This window comes from Zootoca vivipara, chromosome 9 (genome assembly GCF_963506605.1).
Source record: "Zootoca vivipara chromosome 9, rZooViv1.1, whole genome shotgun sequence".
Classification (NCBI taxonomy): domain Eukaryota; kingdom Metazoa; phylum Chordata; class Lepidosauria; order Squamata; family Lacertidae; genus Zootoca; species Zootoca vivipara.
In genome coordinates this window covers 41,012,936-41,031,709 of record NC_083284.1, presented here as the reverse complement: position 1 = coordinate 41,031,709, position 18,774 = coordinate 41,012,936, and the positions used below count along the sequence as shown (strand labels likewise).

The window sequence follows — 18,774 nt, the reverse complement described above, 5'->3', positions numbered from 1 at the left end:
GTATGTGCCTGTTCGTTTATTTCAATGAAGGAAGGTGATCTGTGTCTGCATTGACTCAGTTCATTGAAATGAAGGATAGATGTCACATATGAAAATGGAACACATGGAAGCTTTCAGGACTGAAGTGTTTCTGTGACAGAAAGATAATGCTGCAATTCCCTTCAGTTAAAACACAATGAAGTTTGGTCAACTGTGACTCAGGACTTATATATGTATGAGAATGCCCAAATTATACAATAATAGAGTTGGAGGGGACTGTGTAAGTCGCCTAGTCCAATGCCCTGCTCAGTGCAGGAAATCCCCAATAGAGGATTTAACTATTTATGTACCGTATCTAGCCTCCAAATATGAGAGTTAGTATATATGAGCAGAAAGCATATTGTGAAAGTTACAGGATCTCCAAGCTTGGGCACATAATGTTTTATCGTCTTTCACTAACCTTGTTGTGTGACACACAGAACTTTGCAGAAATCAGTTTTATGAGAGAAAGAATGTTAGTATGACCATGCTGCCTCAATAAAAAAAAACCTACACTGGTAATGAAGACTGTGTTCTACATTTGGGGGAAAAAACAACTTAACGAATGTTATACCTTATTAAAACAAGATGTAATTAATATTCATATCTAAACAGAAACAATATGTGCAGTGCTTTCCAACTCCTTATTTGAGACTGGACTTACAATCTTCTTTAAAAATCAACCAACCAATGAATTAACAAACAAACAAAGCTCCACATGAATTTGCTAGTATCTTGAATCTCATCAAATGCTATTTTGGGCCACACTATACACTCCCCATGATATTTGCACACAACCTTTCACTGACGTCAATGGAAGCAGCATGTGTTGATCCAAGGCACGATAGTCACCTTCTCGGTTTTTTGAGTTTTCCATGTGGAAACTGTGTACATCCAGTGAAGAGAGATAGTAACTTTTAAACAAATCTAAGAAAGACCATCTAAGGCAGGGGTGGAAAGAAAGCTGGTCACAATCTGCTGGGAGATCTCTGGGTGCTTCGCAGTAGATCAGCAAGGGTTTCTGACTCGGTTATTTAATGATAGCAACAACTAAAAGACTCCCTCTCTCTAATTTAGGATGAAATTTAGGATGAAATAAACAAAGCTTGCTGGTAAATCCAGCAAGCCTGAAATCTCCCCGCCCCAGTTTTTATAGATAGACATATCCCCCCCCCCCAAATATAATGCAGTCAATGTCCATGCAACAATCTACACCTTTGAAAGCAATGTTGGGACATTTTCTCTGTCAATGTACCAGTTCAATGAACTGCAAGCCAAGTCTAGAGGCAACAATGAAGGTTCTATGGTTATATCTGAATCCTATCATTTCAGTATATACATTAACATTATGTAACATTAAATATAAACAAAATGAGATGTCTCTTTTAGTATATACTTTACAGCACAATCTTATATATTACTACTTAGAAATAAGTCTTATTGAGTTTACACTCAGGTAAATGAGCTTAAGCTTAAGCACCCTTAATTAAAAGAGAGCAGCATGGATATTATACCTTACTCCTGGTAGGCAGTATACTTTGCATGTGGAAGACAACTTGCCCAATCTCTTTTTAAAGAACCCCATGCAGTGGTGCAATGAAAAAGATTTATGCTTCAGTGAATCCAAAAAAACTGATGATATTTGGGACAGACTGCATTGAAACAGATGAACCATTAGTCTGACTCAATGTTGGGAGGCTACTTGTCTCACTAAGGAATGCTTTTAGATCATAGCTGCCAAGTTATCCCTTTTTTTAAGGGATTTTCCATTATGCTGAATAGGCTTCCTCGCGAGAAAAGGGAAAACTTGGCAGCTATGTTTTAGACACTGCTGCATTGACCACTAAATTTGCTTCTTGTCACACTCTCCCATGGATTTATAAACTGCTTTTGAGTTATGGATGCCTTTCTTACAACTACAATGGGGAGAAGACTAAAAAACAGGCATTCCGTAAAAAACACGGGCCGAGATGTGTAATAAAGAGCATGTAAAGATTTGGCATCCAATTAGCAAAATTGCCTTTGCCCTTAATAGTTATTGAATTTCTGGACTGATAGTTTGTGGTTATAATCCATAAGTTTTCATTTCCCCCTTTCCAGTTTCCACAGCTATTATTATTATTATTATTATTATTATTATTATTATTATTATTATTAACGAGCAATTCTCTTTCCACACTATGGCTTCAGCAAGCATCATTCCTTCTACAGTGCTCAGTAGATGAGATGACAGACACACACACACCCCGTGGTGCTCAGTGCAAGCCACACTTATCTGCACATCAATTTTTCAATATTATACCAATTTATATGTCAGTTGCTCCAACTGTTTTCCATTATAACTAGGTGGTTTCCAGTAGTTTTTCTCCATGCACCTTTTCTAGCTCTACAATATCTTTTGTTTTTTGAGATGTGGTCTAAAACATAACTTGGTGGTTGGCTGTGATAATGGGATTGCAATCCTGGGTTTTTCATTTGTTACCACAGCTGCTTCCCTATGGCTTCCTATTTTGTCATCAAAGCATTAGGAAGCCAAGTGCAGCAGGCCAGTTGCAAAGATCCTTCCTCTTACCTCTTCCTTACAGGATATGTTTGGTTGGGAAAGACCTATGTGATTGGGCCCACTCACATGGTTCTGAACTTTCACATGTTAGTATGCTAGGATGGCAAGAAGCTCCAGAAAGCATCTCTCTCATCAATGCTGCAACAAATTCACTGCTTTAATAAATTAAGGTGCCCTGACATGGAATAAATCTGAGTAAACCTGCTCCATCTAGATGTTGACGTGGTTCATCTGGCACAAAGTATTATCCACTCTTACTTTGCATGGGTTGCTAACCTCTGTAAATTTTGCTAAGTAACTGCTAAATCAATGTGTGAGTAAACATTTCATATTTGAGTTGCTTTTAATCATCCTTCCTTTCCTTTCCCAAAACACAGAAGATGTAGTGAAATAAGATTAAATAAATGCAAAGGGTTTCAAAATACAGGATTAGGCATCATTAGAAATGAAAACAGAACCCAATGTCAAGAGCAGAATTTGAAAAGGAGCATTCATCAAGTGAAAATTCTCTTGCTTTTAAAATTGCTTAAAAGGCATTCTTCTAAAACCTCCCTTAGAATGGTCTTTTACACTACTTTCATCAAAGCATCATAATAATTTATACCTCAGGAGAGATGAGTTTGCAGATGCTCTCAGCTAAAGTGTGCAGATACACTCGGCTCCTGCTGGTTTTCCTTTGTGGAAGGTTCCCGTGCGTAGTCTTTTCTCTGCAAATTGGCAAAGCAGCCTTGGAACTATTTGCCACTTCTGCACATTCATCCTCATTTTCATCTGAAATCCCACTTTGGGTCAATAATGAAAAAGGGCACTCGCCAGTGATCTTCAGGTCTTTCAGTTTGGTACAGAACATACTGCACAAGTCTCTGTTCACCAAAGTTGTGAATTTCTCTAGTTTGGGCTGAACATGTCTGTTCTATTAACTGACAGCAGAAGATGGTAGGAACAACTGTAGCTTTATATCCCTGCAACAGAAGATGAAACAGAAAAGAGAAGCACTGCATTTGTACATTTGATTAATTTGGTTCAACTTCAGAAATATAAGTTTCCTTAATTCAGCAGGCTCTGGCTTTGCAATGCACAATCATGACTTCACAGTTGACCTAATGTTCAGTTACTTCATACAACACAGAGCCAAATGGTAGATGTAATGTGTGAACTAGCCACAAGAATACACCCAGTCCAATACTTTGAAAGGTTAGGACAATTGCACAAAGAATTAAAAATCTACAAACCCACCTTCAACACCATATACTTCAAAATGCCATTCATGTCAAAAGGTAGAGGTGTTGCCATTTACTCCAATTCAATTTTTAAGAATGGGTTTTCATGGGGAAAACTCTGGAGCAAAAAAAGGAGCGGCACTTGGACATGGAGTGCCTGGAAAGAGCGGAGGAAAGGCAAGTGTGGATAAGTTCCAAAGGAAAACTAAATTCACTCGTGTATCTTTCCAGGATTCAGTCCAGTATCACTTGTCTTTTCAGTACAAAAAAAGAGAAGGTAATAGTCTTTTCACTTGTCTTTTCAGTACAAAAGAAAAGAAAAGAAAAGGAATATGGGCTTCCAGTACACCACTGAGAACAGAGCCGTCTTTCCTATTGGGCTTACTGGCGCGGCGCCCCAGCAAGTGGGGGAGCTGCACAGCTTTGCCAGCGGCCTCCCCTTTCCCTGCACACCTGCCAGCTGTGCACTGTCAACCATATGGCTGGCAGGCGTGCAGCTTGCCTCCCAAGCCTCCATGGGAGGAGAGCGATCCCTGCAGAGGCTTAGGATTGAAGCTGCACCCCGCTAACTATATGGCTGTCGGGCATGCAGCTTCTTTCCCAAGCCTCCGCAGGAAGAAAGCGATCCCCGCAGAGGCTTGGGAAAAGGTCGAAAACTCTGGGAATGGGGGGGGGGTGCCAGAGGGATCTCTGCACCATGGCACTGGATATGCTTAAGATGGCCCTGACTGTGAATTACGTCTCTCTTTTTTAAAAAATAATTTTTATTGATTTTAGTATAAACAAAGACAAAACACAACATGATATATATATTCCATCCCTCCATCCTCCCTCCCCCCACCAGTCCACTTCTGCCACCAGTAGGACCCGTAGGCATTGGGAGTCAAAGGTGGTCCATTTTAGGGCTGAGTTTGTCCTCCCCCCCTCCTCCACCCCTAGCCCCCCCCTGCCACCAGGAGGTCAGGGGCGGAGGAGTAGTAAGGTTTGGATTTCCCCCAGCTGCTCCTTCAAGACACACATATAAAACAAACAAATAAAATTTTCAAATCTTATTTCTTAACATTGTATTTGTGACTTCCTCAAATCTCTTCTTCCTGGTTTTCTTAGTATCTTAATATAATTATGGCGGATTTTCTAATCTTAACTCAAAATCTTTTCCTTCAAATATTCACTTTATCCTCCTCCTTCTTCATGCCCCCTTTCCACGAGTCCCCTCCTGCCACGAGAGGAACCCGTGAGGTGCGGCCTTCCAAAGGAAATCCATTTTCGTGTCTGGGTTTCCCTCCCCCCTCCCCCCCCCTCAGACCACCCCCTGCCACCAGGTGTTTCTGTAGGTCTCTTATTCTCCTCTGGTGGATGCATATCATTTCAAAATAAATTCACCTGGAGATCAGCTGGATAAATTATAGCTTCTCCAAATTAATTGGCACAATCCTAGAAGACCTTCACTGACCATAAAGACACTTCCAACTTTGTGTTCTTTTGTTAGTGAGTGACAGTGTGCCTGGCATGTCCAATGGGGACAGTACCAACCTCTGCAATGATTGCTGCTGGAGGGGGGGGGGCAATTAACTAGCAGCATCAACTAGCACGGCCATTATGGTGCAATTACAGGAAGTAATGGCACTAAGGACTCAGCTACAAAGCTGCAAATAAAATGTTTTAAATGTGTTGTAAAGTGCAATATACAAATGTATATTGCATGGCAACAGTGAGCTATGAAAATTCAATGTATTGTTCAAAACATTTTTTTAAAAAAGCACTTTCACAGAGTTTTTTATATGTGTGTAGATTCCACCTCTGTAACTAAAATAAGATAATATGAGTAAAGGTTGGTATCTTATTTGTTGCTGGAGGCTGAAGAGCAATATTTGGCTAGTCTTATAGGGCTTGCTGATCAGAAGGTCAGCGGTTCGAATCCCTGCAACAGGGTGAGCTCCCATTGCTCGGTCCCAGCTCCTGCCAACCTAGCAGTTCGAAAGCACGTCAAAGTGCAAGTAGATAAATAGGAACCGCTACAGCGGGAAGGTAAACGGCATTTCCGTGCGCTGCTCTGGTTCGCCAGAAGCGGCTTTGTCATGCTGGCCACATGACCTGGAAGCTGTACGCCGGCTCCCTCGGCCAATAATGTGAGATGAGCGCGCAACCCCAGAGTCGGTCACGACTGGACCTAATGGTCAGGGGTCCCTTTACCTTTTATGTACCTTATGTACAGAAAATTTGGAACGTCTCCAGATCAACAACAAAAATAACCTACTCTATTTGTGAATATAACTAAAGTTCAGTCTTCAATACCCTGTAAGGTAATGTACAAAACCTAACTCCCTACTTTTCCTTCACATGTTTTGGCAGTAGGTTATATTCTGAAAATAATGTGTAAAACAGATGCTAAGTACCAGCAACTACGAGCTTGGATTCTTCCATTGCTATCACTTTGCAATCATCTGGATGCATCAAAGTTTGGCCAGAACATGGTAACATTTCTCATGATCTAAATGTTAATCTGGTAGAATCATATAATTGTAGAATTGCAAGGGACCACAAGGGTCATCTAGTCCAACCCCCTGCAGTGCACGAACATATTTGAAACATTATAAAGGACATTATACATAGGACTGTATCCAGTGCAACATTAAGTTAAAATCACATAGTGCTGGCGGAACATTGTGGTGCAAGAGAAAACACAAGTACATGACCTAAGATTGTTCAACCAAAACCTGCTGTTGAGTAAGAAACTTCTGCTAGTGCAATTCCTAGGTGGAATATTTTGTTATGCAACTCTGCCCATTCATTAGCACAAGGACTCCTGCACTAGCCACTGGAGAATGATAGATATGACCCATACTACTTTGCTATTCACAACATCACTGCAAGTGTGATCCACTCAATTTTACTCATTCTCAACCTACACAAGAGATTTTAGGTTGATTTGTGCAAGGCACAGCAAAACACATTTTCAATTATATGTGTAGATTGTCTTCTTCTGTTGTCTTTAAAGTGTGCAGATATACACAGTACAGCCCTGGATATACAAACAGTTTATTTTTGCAAAAGAAGCCAGTTTGGCTATATCATCATTATGTCCCCCAACCAATCTGATTATATTATTAACAAAGCAAAAGCACACCCAGCCAGGTTGGCAAAAGATCTACCCAAACTGATAATATACATAAGCAAACAGAATCGCACACGACACTCAAAAAAACACAAACTGACAAGTACTTAGATTATATAAACAAGCTGGCTTAACTTTACATGCCAGAAGAGAATATGGAGTGTGTACTCCATATGAACTTGATATTATGTGCAAGATCTATTTGAGAGGGTGGGATAGAGAATAAGAGGCTATGCATGATTTAAATAAAGATCAAAACTCAACAAACTGAAGCACATTGTGTGTCCAAGATAAACACATTTATTTATTCTTTACTGAACAGTTTGCCACCCCACCCCCTTCATTTTTGCACACAGTGTTATAAGAGAGATAAACAATAATGGACTCAGATAAACAGGACAGTGATAGAACCATAGAAATGTAGAATAATTTGGTCTAATTCCCTCTATCAAGATGATCCTCTGAACTCAACACTCCAGAAAAGATTCACTCAACTTTTCCAGGTTTCAGCCTGCCACAAGGAAAGAGCAAGAACAAGTAAGGGCAAATGAAGCCATATTTGTCACATAGCTACTTTCTTTAGCCTTAACTCCACCTCAATCAGGCTGAATCTCTGTTGAGTACCAAGCTACCTTGGCTGCTTGGAGAAAACAAGCATCTTCTCACCAAACCCAACTTGCATTGTCTATGTATCACAGAACCAAACTTACTCATTGTCTGACAAAAGGAGGTTGATTGGTACACTGGGGTTATTGTTATTTCAAAGGAGTTCTCAAAGGGTTACTTTTCGTTGCCAAGTAACTGGGAAATATTCCTGGAACAAGGAGGCAGAATCAAACTATTTTGATCTATCTGGGCAACAAGTATTACAAAAATAGTTCTGAAGCCATTAGCTTTATTATGAAGATGTGTAAAAGAAAGATTTGGCTTTCTTTGAAAACCATGGCTGAAGTCATTACAGTCCATGGAAAATAATTTCAGCTGGGTATGGATTGCATACTAGGTAAACTGAGTACTGTATAAGGTAAAACACAGTAGTTCACGGGGAAAACTGCAATATTTACATCTATTGCTATGTTCTATGCAGTGTTCTTTTTATTTAAGTTATGAAAATCAAGCTCCTGTCAGTGTCAGCAAAACCTAGTCAAGAAAGGCAGCATATGGAAATGGCAGGAGATTTCAGAAGGTATGAAAAAATAATTGCCATTCTTCTACATGTAAATATCTACACAAACAAGTCTTCTGCACAGATAGAAATGTGGTCATACATATAGGATTATTATCAACTAAGTTATACTCAGAATGGACTTAAATAACAAGTCAATGGATTTCAAGGGATGAACATTACCCATAAAAAAGCCATCAGACCTTAAATGCCAGTGATATTGGAGGGTACAAGCCTTCCTTACTTCTCAGTAGGCACAAAACAAAGAAATGTTAACTTAATAGCTGCTTAAATAGCTGTTCTTTTACGGTATTAGCAAGGCAGTAGAGTTTTTTAAATGCTATAAGGTTGCATTGGAAAACACCCAAAGAAAGAAAGTATTCACAGACAAAACACGGTACAGTGTAACAAAGGAAGCAAAATTACTGAACCATTTGGAGGATAGTGAAGTGTGGTATTGATACTGTAACTTAAAAACAATTAAGGGCTGCTTCTAAGTTAATATTTTGCAAGCCTGCAGGGTCAGGGGAGCTACACTGAAACAAGAGTATAAAAACAAACAAAAAAAGAGTATCAAAGCTCTACATACAGTACATAGTTATCTCTTGTGCATGCATAACATCTGTTTGTATTACTGTCTGTTCATAAATCACACCATTATGTTTACTCTGCATAAAGCAACTAAATATAGAAACAATGTCCTCATCAAGGCTCAGTGCGATGGTAAGACTGCCCAATAGGCCCATCCTTTCTCCCATGCTAATGTTTACTACTACCGTGCATGGTGTGGTAGAAACTTTCTAAACAACAGACAGGAACAGAATATGAACATATATGACAAGTAAAACATGAAATTAAGGAACTCTTTAGAATTCATTTTGATTCTGACACCACAATGCATGCAATAATTTTTTGCATGGAAAAACATTTTAAGACTATTTTTTAAGGTTTATCAAATTCAGGACTAATCTTGTAATACTAACCTTCAAACACAAAGTCTCTCCCATAACTTATTGGTCTTTTGTAAAAAGGTAAAGGTAAAGGGACCCCTGACCATTAGGTCCAGTCGTGACCAACTCTGGGGTTGCGGCGTTCATCTCGCGCTATTGGCTGAGGGAGCTGGCGTACAGCTTCCAGGTCATGTGGCCAGCATGACAAAGCCGCTTCTGGCGTACCAGAGCAGCACACGGAAATGCTGTTTACCTTCCCGCTGTAGCGGTACCTATTTATCTACTTGCACTTTGACGTGCTTTCGAACTGCTAGGTTGGCAGGATGATCTTTTGTACTTACTTATTATTTTTAAAATATAGATTAGTCATGTTCTGGAGGCACTTACTTAATTTTGTATTAGGCATAAAGTTAATTTCCAGAAATCTGGAGTCTGGGCTAACATGATTATAAATGTCTGAAGACTGCTGTGTGGAGACAAGTCTTACGGAATCATGACAGGAACATAAACTTTACGTATATCTAGTTTTCCATTTAAGACTGCAAATGCATCTGTAAGCAAGAGGAGTACCTCTGGTGAGGCAGGACCACCGAGGGAAGGAAGGCTTTATAAATGGGTGTTGGAGATGGGAGATACAGGTACCTGTGCCTGCTTCCCATGTTGCTGAACCACAACTCCCACCATCCCTGGCCATTGGCCCTACTGGCTGTGGCTGATGGGAGCTGGAGTCCAAGAGCAACAGGAGCTCCCCATCTCTGGTGTAAAGTGTAAAATATCATTGCTTTCACTTCCTGTGTCACATTGGCTACTTGAAGCAAAGATCCTCTGCCCCAGCAGTACCCACCCAGCCACCATTCTCCTAACAGGCTGGCACAGGTTTCATATACCAACCAATGGGGAGAAAGGAGTATGACACTGATTTAACTGCATCAGATGCCTGCTTTTGCTCATCTCTTCTGCTTATGCAGACTTCAGTCTTTCACATCAAAATCTGGGTGGAACAAACCAGATAATTGTTATTGTTGTGAGTTTGGGAGGGTGGGGGTTAGTCTGTACGATGCCAGGGTCCCTTCTAATTTGGGGCATCCTGGATCCAGCAAGGGTTAAAATCTAATGGAGGATTCAATTGTTGGAGAAAGCCAGACCAGCTTCTTGTTGCATTAATGGGCCGAAGCATGATACCGGTAGTTAGTATAATAAAGGAAATGGCTTTGTGCCAGACATCAAATGGGTGGGCCCCCTCCTCCCTCACCTGTCTGATAGTGAGAAGCACAATAGGTAGTGTGTGAGGAAGCTGGGCTAGAAGCAGGCAGAAGCTAGGGCAGGCACCCCCAAACTGGGCCCTCCAGATGTTTTGGCCTACAACTCCCATGATCCCTAGCTAACAGGAGCAGTGGTCAGGAATGATGGGAGTTGTAGTCCAAAACATCTGGAAGGCCGAAGTTTGGGGGTGCCTTAGCTAGAGAGTGAGGCCAATGCTTGATTTGTGCATGCCTCCAAAGCTGTGGCTATGGGAGAAGCTAGACCTTCTGGGCGTTTTAATGCTGCAATCCCCTCCATTTTAGGCTCAGGTTGTATATATGTAGAAATAAACCACATACTGTACTGAAAAGACACCAGAGTGTATCTGCTCTCCCTCATTCCAAGGAAACTGAACCCTGGGTAAGCTCCTGGAACCCCCTGGAATCTTGCACTACTCAGAGATTGGGGTGGCATATTATCATTCTTGAAATGCCTAGTAAATCTAGCTTTTGGTATGCATTACTTCTGGGGATTTGGATTATTTCCTAGGAAGGAACACAATTGGAGATGCACTGGGGTGGGGTGGGGTGGGGAGAGGAGATGAATGATACACCACACATGTCTAAACCTTGATGTTTTCTTTTCAACTAGAGCCAAAACATGACAAATTCTTTTTAAAGAACTTATTTTCTGTGATTTTTTTTAAAACTGAAATAAAAGCATCCAATTTTCTAGTTTTGATAATTCACACACCCATCCCACACCCCACACTGGGGACAGAATCTTTAAACTTAGTTTGCAGCAGAGAATTAAATCCTACATAGCAAGCAATGCATCAAGCTGACAACAGGAGCATATTCCAAAGTGACAAGACACTGTCAATAAAGTAGCAAAGCTGGAGCTGAGATATGAGAGCTGTTAATATTTGACTTAAAATGTCAAATGTTTTCCACCACCTATCCAGTTACTCCTGAAATGAAATTATGGAAATACATTATAAATAAACACAAACACAAGAAGTTTGCCTCACACATTTTTCTTTTAATATGTGAACAACAGTCAGCTAGAGAACATAGAATGGAGCAAGCAACAGAATGATTCTATAGAAACCTGCACACACCATTTAAAGGTTTGTCCCATTTTAGCAGCTGAAACTTGCAGTGTAATAAGTCAGTATTGTACATAATACTTCTGGCCTATTAGCAAGTATGCTATTCATAGACTGAATTTACTATCCAAAGTATGGCTTATTGGTTACAGCAGAATGTGCAATTTATTGAAAGAAACTGAGTCCAAATGACACGTGACTGCAGGAGATCTTTGATTAAACCTCCCAATATTTTAGTTTTCAGTTCAAGGCAGCCACAGGCAGCTCTAAATTAGTTCAGAGCTGTAATACAGAGGAAGGAGTCAGCACCAAAACTGCTGGACTGCCCCTCCCACAGAGCCATTGATCCAACTCAATTCAAAGCACCCCATGGCTATTTTTAATTAAAAACTAAAAGTGAGAACCAGTCACAAATCTCCCATATCCCATGTAGTTTAGCTTCTGTGTCATTAAGAATAAAGTACCTTAAGATTATAATTGTGAATGCATTGGTTTCAAAATAACTGAGTTTGAAGTTTGGAGTGGCCCCTGGGAACAAGTGAATTAATATTCATTAACTGCCATGCTTGCTCTGTGACATTAATATTAATATTCATTTGTAATCCATAACAAGTTATACAAGTATTTTAACCCCCTTCGTTGTTCAACAGCTAGGATGTTGACTTGTATCAGCCACAATGGGCAAAAACAATAAGGTGTTCATATGCTCTCCTTTACAGAGAACAGTCCTTTGTTTGAAGGAATCCTCTAGTTGGTGAGCTGTCTGGTTTCAAAGATAAAGACCCATAAGAAGGGAGAGCAGGGACCTTGAAGTTGCCCATCAAAAGCAGCACCTGGACAGCAGACTAAGCAAGCACACAGACCACCTGTCCAGTCTTTCTCACTATATTGTACAACTATTAAAATTGTAGTAATCAATTCTACATTTGTACCTGTACATACAAATTAGTGGAAGCAAATTTTACACAAATCAGTGTCCTCTTTTGTGGATATGTGTTAAGTGACCACCCTAAGAAGCAAACTGTTGTTGCAGGTTGCCAATTAGTTTCTGGGCTTCATTCTATCTGATTGTACTTACATGGCCTAGGGCAGAGGTACAAAAAAAACCTCACCTTCTCTCTTGTTCCCCCCCCCCACTTTGTTATGAAATTTTTATATCCCACCTGCCACCTTAACTAGGGCTCTAAGGGAATTTCAAAATTTGACAGCACAGGTGAAACCATTTAAAAGATCTTGCTACTTGTCACTATCAATTTTGCAAATCCCTCCCAAATCCCTCCCCCGTTGAGTTTAAAAGGCTGACAACGACCTGTTTGTATTATATGGTTGTTTTAAACAAATACTTTTGCATTCCTATGCACAATTTCCTGAGAGTAAGGACCATAGAATTCAGCAATATTTACTTCTGATAAGACATGTATATGATTGCAGTGTTCAGTGTATAAAGCTATAATGAGGCTTTGATTCTTCTTGATACTGTTTTCCTTTTATAAACCATCAAAGGGCAGCATAAAGATTTTAGAAATGAATGAAATGAATTGCATCAGTGTGCATTGCTTTTCAAGCACTAAATATACAAATGAGCACAATTCACTTCTCAGTTTAGGTAAAAGGTGAAGTATTTTGATTTACAATTATTTGTTCTTACTAATTTCAACAGAAAAAAAAATGTTTTCTTAAACCCAAGGAATATGCTCAAGTTTCTTGCAAATAATTGTTTACAAGCAGAGCCTAGCAATCCAGTATTGGAAGACTTCTGCACTAGAACTAATAGGATGAAGCACAAGGATCCTAGAACTTGTGCAATTTCACAATCTACACTTTGAAGAGAGCCACTCCCCAGAGTGGCCGGGGAAACTCAAGCCAGATGGGCGGGGTACAAATAATAAAGTATTATATCATTATTAATTGAACACAAACTTCAGCTTAGCACAGTACAGCTGCCAGCAGCCACCATCATTGTCGTAGTCTCCCACTCCAACATAGAAGAACCTCGTTGGATGCACCCTGGGCTGTGGTTCAGTAAAGCACATGCCTTGCATGCACAAAAGCCATGTTTGGTTCCTAGCATCTCCAGTTAAAAAGGATCTTGGGTAGCAGAGATGAGAAAGACCTTTTTTCTGACACCCTAGAGCACCACTGCTAATCAGTGGAGAGGATAACAGGCTACATGGATCAATAGTATAAAAAACCAGCTTTTTACAAGCCATTTTGTCTCACTAGAGCTGCCGGTGTCATACAGGCTGTGCCAGACACAGAATACAGTTTTAGCTTTTGTGGAGAAGGTCAGTGTTTGTTCCATAACAGGAAAGCAGATTTACAGGATCAAAATAAATCCTCTCCCATCTAAACAACTGTTACATCCCTTTTAAAAAAAGATAACCATGCAGAACAATTTTCCAATATATACTCAATCAGTTTTCTTACTTTTCTACCACAAAGCATGTTGCTACACCCATATAGTTCCAATGCTTTGGGGGGGGGCAACAGGTATTCCCTTCCATATGACTAATGCATTGTATACAGTTTGTACTTTATAGTAGCTCCTTCCTTTTCTTTTTTCATTCAGTCCACTTTGTTGTCTTTTTTCCTACTTAATGTTTTATTGAAGTTTTCACACACACACACACACACACACACATTATGCACTCACTGTGAGCAACAATGCATGTACAAAACTGAACATCCTTCTTCACATCCCCAACTGTATATGTACAGTTTTCATATACTAGAGGTTATAAGCAGTACTTATGGAAATAAAAAGCCACGATTGACATCTTGCCTAACTCTCTCATCTATCTTTGTTGTCTTTTGCATTACAAAGCACTTTCTTCCCCCCCACCCCACCCCAGCCAAGACTTGTAGGGGGAAAGGATATCACCAGACTGAACTACATTGCACTGGACTGACTGATGCTAAATGTGTCTATTTGAAACATATATTTAGCAACCCCTTTCTTTCCTGAAGGGCATATTAACTATATTAATCATCTCTAGGTCACTGGAAGCCTTTGGCTTGGAAAGAGATTATTTAATTACTATTTGCTTTGTCTAGGCCTCTAGACAATCAATGTGCTTTTGACTCAATGCAAGCATTAACTCTTTTATAACCCTTCGTTGAGCTCGAAATGCTCCTGTTTACTGGGTACACATGAACAATCATGAACATTTTGGGTTTTTACTTGAGGTGATGAATTAGTGGTGCCATGCCTTCTACATTGCCATGTAGATTTGTTCATTTTTTTAAAAAAAGAAACAACAACCCATCCTATTATTTCATAACATTGTCATACCACTTAAGAAGCTTGTGTGTGTATGTCTCATTGAACCAGCCACTCCACATGCACATAACAATGTAATGCATTTGATAGTTTTCAAGCTGCCACAAGACTGTTGTTTCTACTGCAAAAGACTTACTACTCTGAAAGCATATTGTCCTATTCAGAATGATCTTTTGACATAGCACTCTTGAAAACTGTACCATTTCAGACTATATGTGGAGGGATTGCACATTTGAATACTGTACTCCTCAATGTTATATTTATGTAAATTGTGGATGAAATACATTTAGAAATCCTGACATAGTATCTGTGCTATCAGGTTCATTTTGAGCTGTTTCAGTACACTAAGAAAAAAGGGAAAGTACAGCATATTAACTGTTGGAACTCATCATCATGCCAACTAGCATAAATTGCTTTGATTATAAATAACACTTTTAACTAACTGACATTTTAATCAAATTCTAGTCTGTTTGGCCTCTACCCAGCCCCCTTCCATGTAACAAACACACACACAGTGTAACCTTTCTGCTGGATTTTCTGGTGTGTTTCTTTAGAATCTCACCCATCCTGTGATTTTTCTAATTTTTATCTTTGTGTTTGTCATTCTAGAATAGACGTGCAAAACATTATTGTAGTCAGTAGAGACTGCTAACTCCCTTCAGCTTGATTTGGAACTAGGCCAGCAATTATAAGACTCACTGGATAGCTAAACTTTAAAAACTAGAGGAAACCCCCCAGACTCATCTTTTTCTAAGTCATCTAAAATGACTCTAATGTCACCTTGGCAAATTGTCTTAACGTTTCACAGACCTTTAATTCACCTTTTTGACACCAACTTCATCTCACTCAAACAGCTTCAAGGATGATATCAAGGGATCAATGGAGAAGATCAAAACTGATGGAAAAGAAACCATCCAATTTCTGAATTTTCCTAACGAAGCTTAACCAACCAAGTAGAGCTTAACGTGTACAATGGTTTCCCCATTTTTCATCTGACACTGAGACCAAAAAACATTCCTTCCATAAGCCACAGTATTTTTAAATGAACTAAATATATTAAATTTGTGGTTAAATATTTCTCATTAGTTATGTTTTTAGCTGTTCCTATTTTATCTGTAAGCTGAATTTAGTCCCTGTCGGGGTGGGGGTGGGGGAGGCAGGCTAATAAATAAATGTGAACAAGCTTCTCCAATTTATTTACTAACTTAGTAGCACTGGTCCATTGGTTACTTGAAATATTGTAATTCTCTTCCACGGAAAGGCGACACAATTCACTGATACTGTGAAGCTTTTGGGTGAAAAAGTTTTGTGTTTTCATATTACACAATAGTGTTTCATGTTGCCCACTTTCCCAAGCCACAGAAAATGCCAGGGAATAGCCTTTCACAGGGTCAGTGTCCTTGTGAGGAAAGAGTCCTGGAGATTTGTACTGCTTTTGTATGCTCTGGTTATCTTCAAACAAACAAGTTGTGTTGAATGGGAAGCAAGTTTATAAACAGGCATCAATTGTCAAAAGCAACAGGACATCCCTAAGGCTTATACCAGTCAAGTCCAAAAACAAGGCAACTGTATCTCTCTTTGTCTAAATTCAAAAGTGTTTCTTTCACCCCCTTTCTTGGCAGTACAGAGGGTGAAGAATTTCGTTCAGGTCACACTTTTAAGCAAACTGACCTAACTTACACCTTCTGGACTAATGCACAGATCAGAATGTAATTATCTACTGGATTTCATGCTTCTCTGAAATAGCTAACATAGTTCTCAGCTTTAAAAATGCACCAAAATGCAAAAAAGTATACATTTTTGTGATACAATATGTCAAGAAATGTGCACATTGAGATAGAATAAGCATTTAAATATATATTTTATAAAGTGCATATCTAAATACATTTTTCTATGGACTTTTAAAAAAAATGCAGACTGATGCACGAATGGGGCAGAACAGACTCATGAATAAACACATGCAAAATTGACATGACCAGATGTCCATCCCTACTTGGTGATACATTCCCTGGGCGTGGCGGGGCAGGGGTGCTGATCTCAGACCCCACCCTGAGAGGTATAGATATAACTTGCATTCCAAACATCTGGAAGACCTAGTCTAGTTTAGTAAGGATCAGTAGTGGCTGAGTATGTCCAAGCTTTGTAAAAGGTAGCATATTTATTGCAGTGCCATTAACCTCCTTGAATTCATGGGAAAAGCAATAAAGATTAACATAACTAACCTTTTTGTGAACTGTATTTCATAGCATTTAGGGAGTGCTGTCTAAAACATTTAAAAAAACTGGGCAAATGGAAATTTCCATCCAAATTCTATCAATGTAATAAATTCATTATTGCAACATTTTTCTTGCATATTTATAGAATTAATGTTATTTAAGCAATCACTTTCGAGCTGGCATGTCTGGGACCCTGGGCACTTTGAACAGAAGGACCTAAGAAATGATACTTAGCCCCATTCATATCCACCCACACATAAACAAACCAAATTATTCTCCAAGATTCTCCATGTTACAAGTGACCTAATTACTATATGGGCTGGACTGTGTTCAAAGGATATAGCAATACAAGTGATAAATCTGCCCTTCCAAAAACTGTTTATGTGTATTATCCCTGACTTGTAATATACAGAAACATAAAGCCATTATTCTCTTAACCTTTCATATCCATTCCATGCCTATCCACGCTCCCCTACTACTCTACTAAAATAAACATAAAGTGGAACTCAGATGAATTATATTGAACTCTTGTTGGTTTTAAACCATTCAAAAAATTCAAAACGATACTTAACTACTGTAATTCCCTACATGTTCTGTCTTCATACTCGCAGGAAGCTGTAAAAGTCAACAGATTTATTTCAATACCCGTATGCATTTGAGGTGAGAAAATCCATAGTTGCACAAGAAAGAAAGAGGGTGGGAAACTCAGGTTAAAGACATGGTTTCAGCTGCTGCCCAATGTGATTGCTGCAACAGAAGCACTTAGCAGCTGTAAACCCTGAGCGATGAAAGAGACCTCTACAACAACATCTGAGAAAGGTACATGGGCCTCCACTTTGATTTATTCTCTCTCTACACAGAAGGCAAGAAAGGTTATATCCATGAAATATGTTGCTCTTTTTTTTTTTTTTGGCAGAACATTTTGCAAGATTGGTTCAGCCGATAGTCGGTTATGATTAGCTTGCTCCCTCAGGGACGCAATCCTAAACATACAATCCTAAATCCTACATATATTCTGTATCATATATATATATATATATATATATATATATATATATATATATATATATATATATGTTTTGCAGGGAACATACACAAGACTGAGGCTCGTTCTACTTTATGTGTGGAATCTAGCCCTGTGTGGAGCCTACCTACTGGTGTGAATTGGCCCTAAGCCCTGTTTATTTCAGTGGGGTATGACTTCCAAGCAAACAGGTTTTTGTTTTTTTTTTGCTTGGTGGGTTGTTGCAGCTTTGAGGTTCCAAACAATGCCCTCCAAAGCATTATAAGGTTTAATAAACCCAGTTATCAACTTTGTTTCTTCGTGATGGAGACTGCATCATATGGGGCCAAGGGAAAAGAAGGCAAGACAAATGAAAATAAAGAAATGTACCTATTGTTATTAAATAGCAATCTAACAAATGTTTGTGCCACAGGAGCAGAATTGTGTACTTCATGGATTACCTCAAAGGAGTTCATATAGCTGATAAACTGATAAATAAAAATAATTACTCAGTATAAAAATATTTTGAATAACTGCTCAACAACGGCATTACACTCTAGTCTACTGCAATGTCAGCTTTACACTCTAGTCTACTGCAATGTCAGCGGGGGAGCACCAAAATAATTATCTGGCTATTATCATTTAGTGACCTTTTCCGCTTTGTTTCTTCTCCTTCCCAACTGTAGAGTGAAAGGAATCTTCTGACTGCTCTTCTATTTAGAGATAATGATCAATTGAGCTGATTGGGGTATCTCTGCCTGTCTTTAATCTAGCAGCCTATCTGGTCTACTCATGATTGACAGAGTATAATAAAGCCTAATCTCAGCTCCAGAATCACAGCAATACACATAGGAACAAGATTTCATTCCCTACCTTTTGATAAAAAATTGAAGA

The 18,774-nt window shown here is 39.2% G+C and overlaps 1 protein-coding gene across 2 annotated transcripts in view; it reads right to left on the bottom strand.

Annotated features, from left to right (window-relative positions):
* The window catches only part of GUCY1A1 (guanylate cyclase 1 soluble subunit alpha 1), a 45,349-nt gene that overhangs the window by 14,768 nt on the left and 11,807 nt on the right, over nt 1–18,774 (bottom strand). For both annotated transcript variants that reach the window (XM_060278673.1, XM_035112325.2), the window contains exon 2: nt 3,186–3,543. In XM_060278673.1, coding sequence (XP_060134656.1) covers nt 3,186–3,431 — 246 coding nt within the window. In that variant the 5' untranslated portion in view covers nt 3,432–3,543. The remainder of the gene's footprint in view (nt 1–3,185; nt 3,544–18,774) is intronic.